Below are 15,907 nucleotides of genomic sequence, written 5' to 3' on the forward strand. Positions count from 1 at the left end.
TATGGTGAACTTTAATGCTCTGGAACATATTATGGTCAAAATCCATTTTTAATACTAACGAAAGAAGACACTGACCAAGGTATTCTATTTGCCTACCACAGCTAGAATATCCTTCTTTGTTACGTAGAGACTTGAAAATTTGTACTAAATTTGATCACATACAGGAATTTTTATTTTTTTTGCTTTCTTCCTTAATGTATAGTAATATAAGATGGGGCAAAAGCAGGTTTAGAGTTGTTCATATGTAAAATAATATAATAATTAATAAATAATAATATAAAAGTAAACGGATTTGCATTTTCCTACTAGCTTTGTGGTGAACACCTCTGCATATATCTGATGGTCACACAGATCATATATCATAGAAATGTACACTTGAAACCTATGTGACCCTATTAATCAATGTCACCTCAATAGATTTAACATTAAAAAAAAACTGTTCCATGTACTCATAACTGGAAACCTACTTTTGCCCCATCCTGTATATTAATACTGAAAAAAAATTTTGAAAAGCAAATATGTATACTATAGGGTAAAGGCTAATTAAAATTTATATTATCCAAGTAGACTCTGCTACCAAACTAACAGTTTTCTTGCATATATATTTGATAATTTCATCTGTTTACAGAAAGCATATTTGACATTTATGGACACTAACAGATTAAGGAACCGATAATCAAATAAACCAGAAAATAATCTCATTCTACCTAATGCTTTCTCTCTCTCTTTCACATATATTAAAGTCATACTTCACTTTCCATGAAACTTTATATATAACTGTGGTACAAGATAGTGTATCAATTGTTTTATAAAAGAATTTTCTTTATGAAAATTGTTTCATGACCTTTTTCTGCTTTGAAGGTAAGACATAAATGGTAATGAAAAAAATACAATAATATTTAATTTAAAGAATAAAAGAAAGAAAAAATCACATAAAAGAAAATATTTCTATAATGTAACAAAAAAATGTCTCCTTGAAATTCTTAAATTAGTAGTCATACATGCCACTTATCAAGATACTAGAAATTATAATGTGTCATAGAGTGCAGATCCCAATACTTCTCTGTTACTGTGAGTTAAGTAAAATTCAGCGAGTGCCTGGCTCTGATTTCTATACTGTACCACTGTAACCCACCCTCAGAGAGACGACCTATCCCAGCTCTGAGAAAAAAAGTCAACCTCTCCCTTCTCTGCCCTTGTGGAAAATAAGCCGGGCTGCCATGACAACCTCTGTTCCAAACAGCTCTCCACGGTGCCATCCTGCAGAAATCTAGGGTTCAGTACAGCTGCTGTGCCAGATGCAGATAAAATACAGACCTCTTCACTATAAGAGAAAACAAACAAACAAACAATCAAGTTAACATTTTCAGGCCAAGTTTGGAAAATAATTACAAGGGTAAAAATTTAAATTCAGTTTTGACTCTACTAAATATTAATATATCACAAGATTACCTCCTAAACCTAGGAGAGAAAATAGAAGGTAATGTTATTAAAATGGAGAGGGCAAGAATTCTTTATTACTTAAAAATTGTAAAAGATAAAGTACAATATTAATGACAATAGATTCCTTTAAATTATGATAAAGCTGAGAAAGACTGGAATGTTTCAAAATAATAGTAGAAAACTATATTGTTGAATCAGGTCATAATTCATTAAAATATACTGAAATCCTCTCTAAATGCATATTAAATTTTATTTAAATTATTCTAATAGCAAACTATGCAAATATCTATATTGCTATAGCTTAACAGAAATAATAAAAAGCTATCCAAAACAAATATCTAAAATGTACTATATAGAGCTTAAACTCTATCATTTTATATATATGTAAAAAATTGATATTCAAAAGAATTCTTTGAAAGTCTTTACTACATATTACGCGATTTGAAAGCCAATTATTGAATGGGATCCCAAAGCAAATGAGAAAAATAGCAGCCTAGGGACAAAAGGCTGGAAGCTCAAGAGGACATGAAGGAAATGGTCACTTGAGTAGAGAACAGGTTAAAAAGTTTAAGTGGTACTGAGAAGGTCAGAAGAAATAACATGGAGTCACTAGAAGGCACTGAGTCAAGGAGCTACAAGAGCAGAAGTGCATTTCAAGGAGTTTAGTCCAAAATAGTAGGTTAGATGGGTTAGAACAGAATTAGTAAAGATGGGATTTAATACACAGATTTTTTGAGGTCTAGAGGAAAAAAGGAGTTTGTGTCAGATAAATTCAAACTTCTAAGTAAATTAATTGGTCTCATGTCTATAGATCTTGCACCTGTAACCTAACTCCAGCCACACTGAATCTACAAGCTATTCTTTTAACTTTGAGCACTCTCCCTATGCCTCTTCTCTTTATTTATATAATTCATACTCATCCCCCAAGATTCAATTCAAGCTTCAGTTACTTCATTATCACTTTCTTTCAATCCTACCTCTAAATCTCTAACCCCCTGGGATCCCAAAGCATCTTGGGATATCTCCATCATAAAATGTATACTCATCATAATTCTCTGGTAGAATATGAATCTTATGGCAAGAACTATGTCTTTTAAAACCATATCCCTAGGACTTGACAGTGTGTGACACTAAATCCACAAATGAGACAAGGCTATATATTGGACAGTAAGACAGGATAAGCACAATAAAGTTAGTAGGTTAACAAGAGTAGAACAACTACAATGGAAATTGAACAGATCAAGAGGATAATGCATGGACTGCAAAGGTAAGGATGAAATAGAGATGGTTCTGTAATGTCCACATTTACTATAGTCTAATCACTTTTTTCTAACAATAATGATTACCATAAGTGCAACAGAAGTAGCCATGTAATAGCTGGCAGCAATTATTATCTGAGAACAGAAGGTGGAAAATAAGATAGCAGAAGGTCAAACAGTTTCTAGATGATATCGATTATAAACTTCTAAAGGAGCTGACAGTATGACTCAAGGATGGCAGACAGTAAAGTCAGAACCTGAGTAAGGAACTAGGAAAATGCTTGATTTAGATAAAAACCAGGTGTACACAAGCAAATTGTATGAGAAAAACACTAAGTTTGATTCATGAATGAAATCTTACAGTTTCAAAATTTTAAGAGGCAACTGTTTTGAGGGATAATGAGGTCCAAAGTATGGCTGAAAGTCAGGGGGAGATAGAAGACTTAGGAATGAAAAAGTGCAATGCCAGGGCGACAGAAGGGAAATACTCACCATTTACCTGGAGGAAATGGCAGAAACGGAATTAGAAAAGGCGGGAGAACGTTTTAGAGGCATAAAAGTCTGAACTGTGGAATGGCATGGACTTCAGAGAAGAGGTTGTTCTAATGGAAGATGGGGAAAAAAGGTTCTGAGAACTAAGAGCATGGAAGTCCCTTCATTACTTGGCAGAGTTAGGAAGGATGAGTTGCTGGCAGGAGAAAGTTAAGTAACAGTTAGTAGGATGAAGGCAGAAAGAGTTTAGAGATGCGCTTTAAAAACACAAGGCAGTTCATTTACAATAACTCAAGGGTTTCAAAGATCCCCGAGGAAGAAGTTAGCAGAATCACAAACTGGAGTCTAGAGTTATTACTTGCTATGTGCCAGGATTATACTCTCATTCAATGCACAAGTTAGGGCTCAGAGGAGTAGAGTAACTTCCAAAGTTCATAGCAATTCAGTCGCAAAATGGCTTATGAACCTTAGTCTGGTATTGTCCAAAGCCTATGATCCTGGATCACACGACTAATTCTCTCTGTATTTACATAAGTTTTCCTCTTTCAGATGACAATCTGTATAGTACAGCATCTAGAAAAGCAAGTTGTTGTTATCATTACCAGATGCTAGTTGATTCACTGTAGCCCACTACAGCATGACAGCCTAATGCTTTAGCATGTGATTTTATTTCTTGTCTGATTTCTGCCCACCACGCATCTCGAGTTTCTGGTTCATCTGAAAAATAAATTTTAAATCAGTTTACTACTCAATAGCACAGTGTCTATATGAACAAAAAATGCTTAAAACATATTCTGGAATGCAAAAAGGTACTGTTCTACAACATACTTTAACACTTCACATCTTTAAGATACTACTTCTGAAAAGCTTAACATTTTAACTTAATGATACTTTTCAAAAAGTTTAACATTTTAAACTTGATTGCTAGAAAATAAACCACCTAGTGCTATTTGCTTTATTACTTTAAGGGACATCTATAGAGATGTATTTTATTAGACATAAATCAAAACATAGACCCAGACTTTCCAGATTCTAATCTTAAACTGAGAGGATATCCTTCATCTCATCTCAGTGAAAGAACACGTTATGGCATCGTATCCATAAAATTAATTTAAATTCAGATTTCACTTTCTGGTAACTATTTTTTTATAACACACTATATTCTAGGTTCTTTCCAAGGCAAAGACTTGTTGGTGTTAAAAACAAAAAGAAAGAAAAAAAGAAAGAAAGAAAGCCATCTGTAGCTATTCTTCTAAAGAGATGTGGGTACTAAAGCAAATGACAAGGTATAAAGGAATTAGCCAATTAAAAGGAAAGAAAACAAATACATTTAAAACATTAATACAAGTAATTTGGTTAATATATAGAGGGACAAATTTCAGATAGAATACTGTAATTACATGAATGGCTATGTAATTAAGAAAATGTTTTAGAATCACAGAATTACAACTTATTCCCATAGAGGAATGCACTATTGCATTGTGGTGGAGCACTATAAATGGAGCACCTGTCACACATGCTTCCTAATCACTTGCACTTAGCTGCAAACTACTGGTAAATGGCAGCTGCAAATTATAGTAACTTTTTATGTATTAGATGTTAAAAATAGATACAGTCTATAATCAGTATATCCTAATCTGTTTCCTTTTGTGGACAATTCCATTTGGGAACAATCTGAGATAGAAAAAAAACAACTCTAATAGGATGCTAAATTCTTATTGCAGATTTTCTACATATAAGACACTATATAAAGTGAAAATAAAACAACCCCCATGCTTTCTTTTCTGAATTTCATTAATATCCATTTCCAAAATATGATTGCAAAAGAAGAAGAATAAGTAGAATTATACTCACTAGTGAAATACTGAAGACAGCAAAGTAAAGAAAGATTAAAGGGCTTACTATGGCTCACATTCCTATGATGTAATTTTGTTTCCTCCACGGGGAGGAAGGAGATCAGCAAAAGGGAGAAATGAAGAGATACAGGCCAGAACTACGAATGATGCCAGCCAGTTCTTGAATTAAAATTTTGGATCCAAGACAGAGCTACCCTAAAACTTTCTTTTAGAAGAAAAGAAAAAATGCAGACTCCAGGAAACTGAGAAAAAGATCAAAGTGTGAGACAAAATAAAGAAGAGAAATAGAAAGGACTACAATATGGTGTTAGCAATCGATATTGATAACTGTAAAAATGTGTGAGAAAATTGGCGGTCCTATTTTGCACATACAATATTATGTTAAAGAATGTCTTCATATTTCTAACTGAAATGCAGACATGAACAGCACAAATCCACTCCCTCTTTTTCTTTTAAGACATATATGTTTCCAGACCAATTTGGACATGTATTTAACATCATTCTTTCCTATCAGGGAATTCTTATATCATAAGACAAACTTAAAAACTCAAGAAGTTGTTCAATATTTCAAATTATGTAATCTTTGAAAATAGATATAATAAATAATAAAAACATTTCTATTTAGAAAATAATTATTTTTCTGAAAAACTGTATAAAATAAAGTCTTAACTTTTCTTAAATACACTAGCAGGTCCTGTTAGTTTTAAATCTTTCTCCAAGTTTAAACTATTATCTGATAAAACAAATAATTACATACTATATTCTTATAAAAATATTCTCACATTAGGTGTGTCTACATCTGTGCCACAAGTAACACATGGTAGCTTTTCTGTTTTAAGAGTGAATTTTACAAGAAGTAAGCCATAACATTATTTATTAAATTAATAAAAAAGAGGAAGCCAATTAGTTTAAGTTCCAGATATATTTATTTAGAAATGGCCAGCATGTCTAAATGGAAAAATATGTAATAATAATTACTATGAGATACATGTAATCACATAGAATACAAAGTTTATTTACATCAAACTTACCTTGGTATAACACACAGAAATAATCAGATAATTAAGCAAAACACTATGAAAAAATAAGTGGCTGATTAAAAAAAAAAAGCTGAATGCAGCACAAGTGGAGCATTCATATTCTTCTGACAAGTTCACAAGCAGCTTTTATTTTGACACACGAGCCACACAGTTGCACATGAGGATGCCATTGTTGTAATTATTACAAGTTTAATACACGCTAACAAGTTACATAACATGGGAGCTAAGAAAGCAAATGGCATATGTCCACACTCCAAAGAATGTCTTAAATTTGATTTTTGGCTAAAGCAAAAGCTCAGAAAACGAAGGGTTTTGCAAAGCAGATTCAGCAGACAGGAGCCAGAAACAGTGGATATTTTGGCGCATGCTTGGATCAGGTGACAGTACAGACTGAAAACTATGGCAGCTCACTGAAATGGTTACAGAAAGTAATGGCCCTGGATCCTAGGTGAAAGCAAGGCAAGCATACAGTAGGGAGCACTTAATCACAAACTAGTAATTGAATTACCAATAATTATCTACAACTGTAAGCAAAAAGCCAAAGGATGAATTTTTTGATTGTTAAATTTAGGGGTTGTTTAATTAAAACAAAATTAAGATTAATCAATTTATTTAATATTAAAGAAAAAATAAATTTATCTTCAACTTCATACTTATACCAGAGATGAGCCAGAGAATACTGGAGTACTAATTATGATTCAGTCTAATTTATTACAACTGAAAATTCAAAAAAATCATAGTATTTAACCCCTACAATGAAATTTTGAAAGCTTAAAAACTGCTAACTACATTCTTCGAGGCAACTAGTGAATTTGAATTGTTTCATTCATCCTACGTAAGTCAAAATTGAGGAACTACCATACTTATATAAAAGGTAAAACAAAGAATCTGGCTTAAAATATATGGCAGGTATACATGCCATACATAAAACTGAATACAATTTAGTCATGTAGAGGATATACAGCTGAGATGTGAGGGTCACAATTGGTAACATTTTAAAGATATTAAGCAAAACATACCTTCCTTTAAAAACCATGCTCTCCCAATAATCTATGGAATTATTTATAAAGATATCATTTTAGGAAATAATGAAATTTATTTATTATACAAATTTAGTATACAAATTATACTTCATACTATTTTATGTTTTTCTTCTATGAGTCAGAACTTCATAGATAATATCACAAATCTTTTAATATATCCTTTTAACGGTAGGCATGAACCAGCTCTAGATTAGTACCTCACTGATACCTCTTTTAAAAAAAGTAAGGTTTGTACACTTGGGTTCCCATCATAACTAGTTTGTTTTGCTGCTATTAATTTTCTAGAGCATAGCCATAGCTTGATATCTTGCCATCTTTTTAACATTTTATCTTGTTTTTGAAGTGCAGATAAAACTGATAAAGATCCCTCAAATAACAGTAATAGCCTATATCTCAGAAAGGAAAAAAGTAAACTCAACGCAACACACCTTTGTAAAACTCAGTCCCTTTGGGATTTTAGGCAATCACATACTTGCAGCTAAGAACCACTGGCTATCTGAAGAGTTAAATTTAGTTCTATTTTCACACTGCCCTTAAGAATCTTTTCATCTGGTTGAAAGAATAAAGGAAATGGACAGTTATTCAATTTAATTTTTAAACAAACAAGGAGATAAACTGTTAAGTAAGATCAAATAAAGGTCTGTAATACAATTATATTCTTTCTTGTTAATGGACAGCATAATATGCAACATTCTCAAATAACTGAAATAGTCTAACCCAAAACAATCTTTGAAGAAGATAAATTTCTCCTAATGAAACAGAAAGTAAAGAGTTCAGATTCAAGGGAATACACAATCTCAAACTGGGTGGGGGATTCAGTACCAGACCAGGAAGAAGAGGCTCATTAGAGAGGAAGTGATACGCAAATTCAAAACAAACATCAAGTTAGTAATTTGGGCTGTTAGGAGGTAGCTGGGATATAATCCATGTTGGACCAAACTGGAGTTCTTCACTACTTATAAAAAAGTCAGATGTGTAATCTTCTCCTCAATAGAAATTAAACCTTCATATATAGAGACCAGTTACAGTACATATAGAAAGAGAAAACTGTATATTATGTTTACATATTACATTATAATAATGGAATGAATATCCAGTTGCATTATATACATATGAAGAGTGAAATTTCACAAGGAGATTATATATCTGATTTTTTATAGATAGTAAAAAAATGGATAATAATATCAAGTTAAATTATATATACAGAGAAAATCATATATACATTCATGTTACTTTATATATGAATAAAATTTCACATAGCACACATGCTTTATGCCTTCTTGAATTCTACAGTGTGGAGCAAAAGTACACTTACAGTTGTGAGTATACGAAACACCGCATTTATCTTGTATTATTATTTATTAATTATTATATTATTTTCCACAGGGACAACTGTAAACCTAGTTTTGCCTCACCTGTATGTATCTAGCTACTTCCTAAAAACCGTATTTTATGCTAAAAACTAAAAGCTGCTTAACTACTGTAGACTTAGTTTGCACATCTGCTCATGTGTACCTCTTGGGTGTAGTAAAAAGAATAACTGCTGAGATCATCAGAATTCAAGTTCCAAGAAAGCCTATCTCCATTTAACTAACACACACACACACACACACACACACACACACACACACACACACACACACACACAGAAAGGAAAACAGTATAAAAAGTAGCCTAGACTAGGTGTGTAAACGGGATATCTGCCTCACTGAAGAATGGCATTCCCAGTCTCCAACACTGCTTAAGACATGGCAAGTCCTCCATGAATATCCACTGGATAAAAGGCTTTTATTTAAAATTATGTTTTAAAAAAAGTTTACGATGATCAGACTGATATGCATATTCTATAAATATCTCCTTAAACACCACCTGATTCACAATACTTTTCAAACAACATGACATATTAGTTTCTATCTCCTCTGTCACTTCCTAAAAAATATACCTAAGCTGACTTTCATTCTACACAAAGAAAGAACAAATTTTCCTCAACTACACAAGCACTATTACTAATTATTTGTGTGAGCTACTCAGAAATACTTTTAGTGGCAAACTCAGAAGAAAGAAAGAAAAGAGATCATAGCCATTTGAGAAACAACAAACTAGGACTTAAAATTTACTCAAAGTGTTTTTTAAAACTCAACTTTCAAAAAGACTTAAGTGTAGGATAATCGTGATCTATCTTTCACTCTCAGCTGAAAGTTGCTAACATCCGGTTGCACTTGCCACATTCTATTATTAAATCTTGCTGATTTTACATCCTAAATATTTCAGAAATTTACAGTTAAGTGTAAACGCCAATGCCAGAGAAGTAAGGTTCAATTGTGGTTCTGCTACTTTGTATTTTACCTTGGAAAAAGGTATTTTACCTTTGCTCATCTACAAAACAGGAATACTGCCTACCTCAGGGTTGTGCTTTGAGGATTAAATGAGGAAGAGTACCTGGCATGCAGAAGTGTTCCATAAACTTCAGCTCTCCCACCACCACCAAATCCTAGGTCACTTATCTGGCCAGAACTACTGTAGTCTGCTAACTGCTTTCCCTGTCTCTAGTCTTGCTGCCTTTAAATTCCTTCCCATCCTATAGTCTATTAACTAACACAAATGTGCCCATTGGCTCCTCTTACTCCTATGGAACCCCTGTTCCTGGCATGTCACACATAAGATTTGCAAATGCTGCATCTTCCTTCCTAGCAGTAAGGTTCATCTTGTCCTTCTCAAAAGTCTGTTAGCAGGCCAGAAACATAAAACGCAAGATAAGAAAAAGTAATGATTTTTAAATAAATTCTCATTTAGTTTCCTTTTTCTTGCTCTATAAAAATATTTTCTATCACTGTAGTTAACACAAAGATAGCAAAGCAGGAGAAAAGAGAACAGAAAATAAAAGTTAAACTAACAGACATTTTGTACTCAATGGCAAAAAAATTAAGTATGAAGTAAGTAACATCCTCAGATGAATACTAGCTAGGATATTATTTCGCAATGCCAGAAGTTTCAGATCTACATTAAAAAAAATGTACATTAACCTGTCTCCAAATACACTGTCTAAAACATAAATGTACATGACTCTCCTATATATCCTTCAAAAACTGAACTCAAGAATTACCACCTCTATAAGCTTCCTTGCCACAGTTAATCATGCTATCCTCTTGAACACTATCTTGTATCACACCAGACCACACAGTAAACTTACATATTTTCTGAGCCCTGGCATCTTTGCACATCTATTATCTAACAAATTGCATGGCACAAAATAAATTTTAATAAATGCTTGCATGATATATCATATTTCATGAAATATTATTGTATAATATAAAATGTTTTCCTATATCTTTCTACATTTTAATGTTTGTGAAAAAAGAATGCCTAATAATTAATAAATATATTTGAGATGGTAGTGTTTCTCTTTTCTCTTGGAAGCCTATTATTAAATTGATGATACATCATATAATACATAGTATCAGAGAATCCAGAAAATACAGTATGGATGAACAATTGTTAACATTAATAGAAACTATATCAATAATTAGTTTTCTCACTGACATGGTCAATTCTTGATTCTCTGTGAATACATGACAGCAGTATTCCCTAATTACAGAGAAGAATACAAACAATTTAATATATTTACCAAATATATCACTTTTTTTCAGAACTAAAAAGTTATTTTTCCTTAACTAATATTAAAATCAGCCTGACATCTGAATATGTACCAACTGTTACCATAATGACCCCAATGCTTGAATCAAAAGCATATAACTAAGAGAAAATTAAACTGACAGTCATCTTTTATGTTCTTTTAATATTCTATAACTTACATCCATCTTTATTCTTTCATACACTTGCGACCTGACTTTATTTTAAATGATGGCAAGATATACTGCTTCCTCAACCATGTCTCCCCTAGCCAAATTCTGTAATTCTGCTGACGTGGGACAAAGTCTTTATTATGTCTATGAGATTTATCTTGAGCCTTTTCCACTTTCCATGACCATTCTATCATCTAACACATACATCTCACCCTAAACATCTTTGCCCTGACAAGGGTTCAGCTCTTTAAATTATTAATGATTAATCTGATCTCAATGTTCTTTTCTTATACGTATAAGCCTTTTCTTTTCCTACTAATCTGCCTAATGTTTAAAAAATATGTCCTTATATATTAAATCAATCCAGCAGGGTATTTTTAATTCCTTACTAAAAACTAAGTATATAGCATTACATTAAAAGTGGTTACTTAAATTCTAATCAATGTGAGCACATGCTGGTAAAATCTTGGATAGCCAACAGAAGGTAATTTCCCTAAAGATTTACCAATTAATGTCAGTCTAAACTGCAAAGGTTGGACCTGACCATTGTTTACTAGACTGAATTTAGGTAAATCTTCATGATGAACATGAGTTACTTCATAGTCAAACATGCATTACTTACATCAGAACTTACATCCTGGACTCCTAAGAACAAAAACAGTTTATAATATTGAAAAGATTATGGGATATTATCTAAAATGCTGAGCCTGTTGGTATTTGTTTTTGTTTTTCTATAAATAGATACATTTTTCTGACACAACCAAAAAGATTATTTAGGCCAAATAACAGCTTCTGATACTAAATCAAGATGATTCTATTGTTGAACTCTAACATAAGTGACACCAAAATTAAGATATCTGTATTATTAACAGAATATGCTTTTATCAAAAAGAAAAATTAACCGGCTTTGACTCTAAACCACATCATCAGCTGTAAAGTTATCTTAGTTTACTTTCTTTAAAAGCTACAGACAATATCTGTATGTAAAAATACTTAACAACAAAATTTATACTTTCATAGAAGGAGAATGAAAAAAGCTTATGAAAGCTGCTAATCTCCCAAAATCCGTTATTACCAAATTTGGAACACTTTTAGAATTATAAATAAAAATCCTAATAGTTATATTTTTTATAGTATTTATAGAACACTAAATACATTATATTAAAATCTAAATTAAAGTTTAAATATACTTTAAGATTATCAAGCTAGTCATTTAATACTTATATTTAACAATATTTCCTTAATCATAACACTGAGGCTTCTGTCATTTATCTGATAAGAAAAAACTATCCAAAACATAACATAATTTAAAATCGTCATTCTGAAAGTTGATCACCTAACAAAAGTCATTCATAATTTATGGTATTTCTATGGTTTTGATTAATTCATTTTAGTTAACACATATTTTTATTTGCATTTCCGTGGAAACTAAAAGTTAGAATATATGTATTAAAGAATATATCTATATAACTGAATTGACATTAAACCTATTTAATCTAGAACATTTCTAAAAACTTCACTGAGCTGCCATAATTTTTGTCAGCATATGTAGTACTGAATGACCATTAAAATACCTGAATTGAAACTATTCCAGTCTAGCAGTTTGTAAGATCTTGTGTTACCCATAATTCCGACAAAGGCTGAGTTCAAAACAGCAAATTAGTAGATCAGTTTTAGGTGCAGAATAGTAGGAAAAAACAAAACACACTACAAACAAGAACAAAATTGACAACACCACTCGACAGGAACTGGAAAGACACAGATAGCAGAGTTAATAAGAAGTAGAAACAGGAAGAGAAGAAGGAGCATGCTATCATAATCTAACATTAACTAAAGTTTAATTGTTTAGGATAATTACCTTGATTTTTAAAACCACCCCATTCTATCCTTTGTTATATGATCCTGTTTGCTAAATACTTAACAAAGGAGAAAATTCTAAAAGAAATAACTCCAAAATAATAATCCATAGAATTAGCAGGTGGTAGTGGTTTTAAAATAAGATTTTTTCTCTTCTACACTCAGTATGAAATGCAAATTTCCCATACTCGCTAGTCCAAAAAAAAAAAAAATGTAGCTGCAAGGTTCATTTGAGAGTGCAAGTACAGCACTTTTAAGATTAGCACATGTATCTCAATCCACCCTAAGTTTCTCTCAGCAGAGTAACGCAGTGTCATGAAATTAATACAGCATCATACAGTAGATCTAATCAAAAGCTTTATTTTAACATTCAACTTTTTTCAACAAATTGAAATGTTTCCATAAATAATTATTGAAGGGGCCTCAAGAGTAACGAATAATCTTAAGAAAATGTTCCTTTTTAAAGCATAATAAATATATTAAGCAACCAAAAGCATGTATTATTTATGTCAGACTAATATTGGAACTATTAGAATATACAATTGATTTTTATTTAACTAAAAATAAAAGAAAATTAAAATATAACTAATATACCATTAAAAGCATTTATATGTATATGCCCATAATCATTTGGGAAACAGTCCATTATTGGCTAAGAATTTGCATATGTGACTTGAAAAAATAATCTGAAAGGAAAGGAAAGGAAGAGAATAGATAAACTGGCAATTACAATATACAAAATATATTCTTAATAAGGGTTCCTATTTTCTTCTCTGGGCCTGGATTCTTACATTTCCGCACAGCTAGAATAAACTGCCAAGTACAATAAACCCCACAAAGCAATTTTTTTAATAAAGTAATATGATTTTAAATACAGCTCTCTACTTAAACATATGTAAGTAACCTTCATTTGTTCTCCAGACTCTGCAGCTTACTCAGAGTACATGGAAGCAACAATAAAAATATTTTCAGTAAATAAAAGACATTACTAATTATTGAATATATTCCTCAAAATATTTTTTGAAGTTATTATACCAGTGGGTGGCATCTATCAAAATATTTGAGTCAGTGGTGCAGAGAAACACTGGGAAGTAGCCTTGGGTCACATAAGTGATGTCAGGGATCTTAACCCAGAATTTCCTTGCACTTTCCAAATAATTCAAGTTCCTAATCACAAAGATACAGACCTTGCATAGTCTTCAAGGTCTCAATACATAAAACTGGCATCAGTCTAAATTTGCCTTTAGTTATTATAGAATGTACAAATACTACATGAAAAAAAGATCTTAAATTGATCAGAAAAATAAGAAATGGGGAAAAAATAATAAATCAGAGAAGAAAAATAAGACTGATGCTTAAAAGATGTATTCACTCAGTTTTAGAGTTTCTATAAACATTCCTACCTAGTACTGCTTTTCTGAAATCTTGTTTGGTCTAAAAAATTCCATTGTTTCTCTGTAATTAACTCAGTACAAATGACATCAAATAATATGGCACAAATAAATATTTTTTAATTTAAAACAATAGTAATGTTATATATCCTCAAAATCATTACCTGCATTTCACTCTTTATACAGCTGGTGGTAAAAGCCTCAGGAAGAGGTTATTGGAAGTGACAATTTAAAATTTTCAAAAATACATATGTTTATGTACCAAATAAGAATATTAATATAACTTCCGATTTAAGGTATGCTATTAAAATAATAAATGACTTGGGCAAGTGATTGGGCGTCTCCTCAGAGAGATGCAAGAACACATTCCGCAAGAAAAGTTCTTACTATTCTATCATGCTTCTTTCAGATTTAGAAATATCATCACACCATTTCTAATCCAAGGGCTTGAAATTATTGGGACTTTAATGTGTTTCTTCTTTTATAATTATGGCCCCAGGCTTCAAAAAGTGAGCTATTATTTCTTTGTTTTCAGTTATAGAGAACAAATAGCTACACAAAAGAATCCAAGGAACCGAACAGTTGTTTTTTCAGTTGTTTGGTTTGTTTTTTTAGTTCTTAGGTACTCTACATAATGTTTACAATTACATTTTAAAAGAATACACTTTTTAGAAATAAGGAAATAACTTTAATAATCTATAGAGTTATTGCTAATAAAAAGAATTAACATCTTAAGCTAATGGTCACAAGGGTCAAATTTTATCTACCTAGGTCAAAGAAAATAGCTGACTCAAAAGTTACTTAATGATTCCCACAAAGTGATACCTTGGCTACAAATGAATCAAGATTTGTATCTTTATTTTATATTAAAAAGTAACCCAATTAGACTTCTACTTAGACTATTTTTAATTAAGATTACTGCAAATATTTTAAAACTACATGTGTTGGTTTATACTCTCTTTTTCATTTCTCTTTCAGATAGATTTGGCTTAAAAAAATTATAAAAATCAATTTTAATAATCATAAGTTAAATAAAAGAAACACTGAAAACAAAGTTTTAAAGAACATACCAGGATTGTGGATACGATCCAAAAGCTTCACCGAGCGTGCACTAACAACACCCCCAACGTGCACAAGAAATCCAGGAGGAAACGCCGTCAAGGTAAAAAATGGAAATTCCTAGTAAAAAGAAGGAGGGAAAAATATAACTGACTGTGTGTGAAGTACAAAAATGTGCTTGTTAAAAGCCTTGTCATAAGGAAACAAATTCCATCCCTTCACAAAAGGGTACCAATTATACATTACACATGCTTTGTAATTAAGTTTCCCTGGATGTTTAGGGTTCTGAATCCATTTCCCCATATATATACAATTCAAGCACTCTTTTTATCAATTCTCAGTGAGAAAAGTGTTTTCAGAGTTCCAATCTGAGAAAGAGTTACGCTCTTCCTTCCTCTTAATCTCCTACTCTGACGTGACTCAGAAATAAGATAAGGGGATTCCCCTGCCCTTCTAACCCCCATATCTATTTCTTAGTGGGATAGACTCCCCCTCACAGACACACCCAGTTCCAGGCTACTGGTAAAGATTCCGAAGGCCTGTGCCTAGAGATCTAAGAGAATGTGAGAAAGAAGGAAAGGGAGTGAGAGACTGAGTCATGTGGGTTAAGAAATACATAGAAAGGTGAAGATACAGCAAATATCAAGTTGAGGGGCACAGGAAA

General features: G+C 31.8%; 1 protein-coding gene across 14 annotated transcripts in view; it reads right to left on the reverse strand.

The window, feature by feature from the left end:
- C2CD5 (C2 calcium dependent domain containing 5) overlaps positions 1–15,907 on the reverse strand; it is an 86,058-nt gene that overhangs the window by 33,142 nt on the left and 37,009 nt on the right. For 13 of the 14 annotated variants that reach the window (XM_090272920.1, XM_090272919.1, XM_090272918.1 and 10 more), the window contains 3 exons: positions 15,255–15,363; positions 3,797–3,911; positions 1,229–1,324 (listed from right to left, as the gene is read on the reverse strand). In XM_090272920.1, the coding sequence (XP_090129046.1) occupies positions 1,229–1,324; positions 3,797–3,911; positions 15,255–15,363 (320 nt within the window). Of the gene's footprint in view, positions 1–1,228; positions 1,325–3,796; positions 3,912–12,510; positions 12,577–15,254; positions 15,364–15,907 lie in introns of all 14 variants that reach the window. The other variant, XM_090272924.1, reaches the window with a different exon arrangement.

Source organism: Furipterus horrens, unplaced genomic scaffold (assembly GCF_987537825.1).
Source record: "Furipterus horrens unplaced genomic scaffold, mFurHor1.1.pri manual_scaffold_4, whole genome shotgun sequence".
Lineage (NCBI taxonomy): Eukaryota > Metazoa > Chordata > Mammalia > Chiroptera > Furipteridae > Furipterus > Furipterus horrens.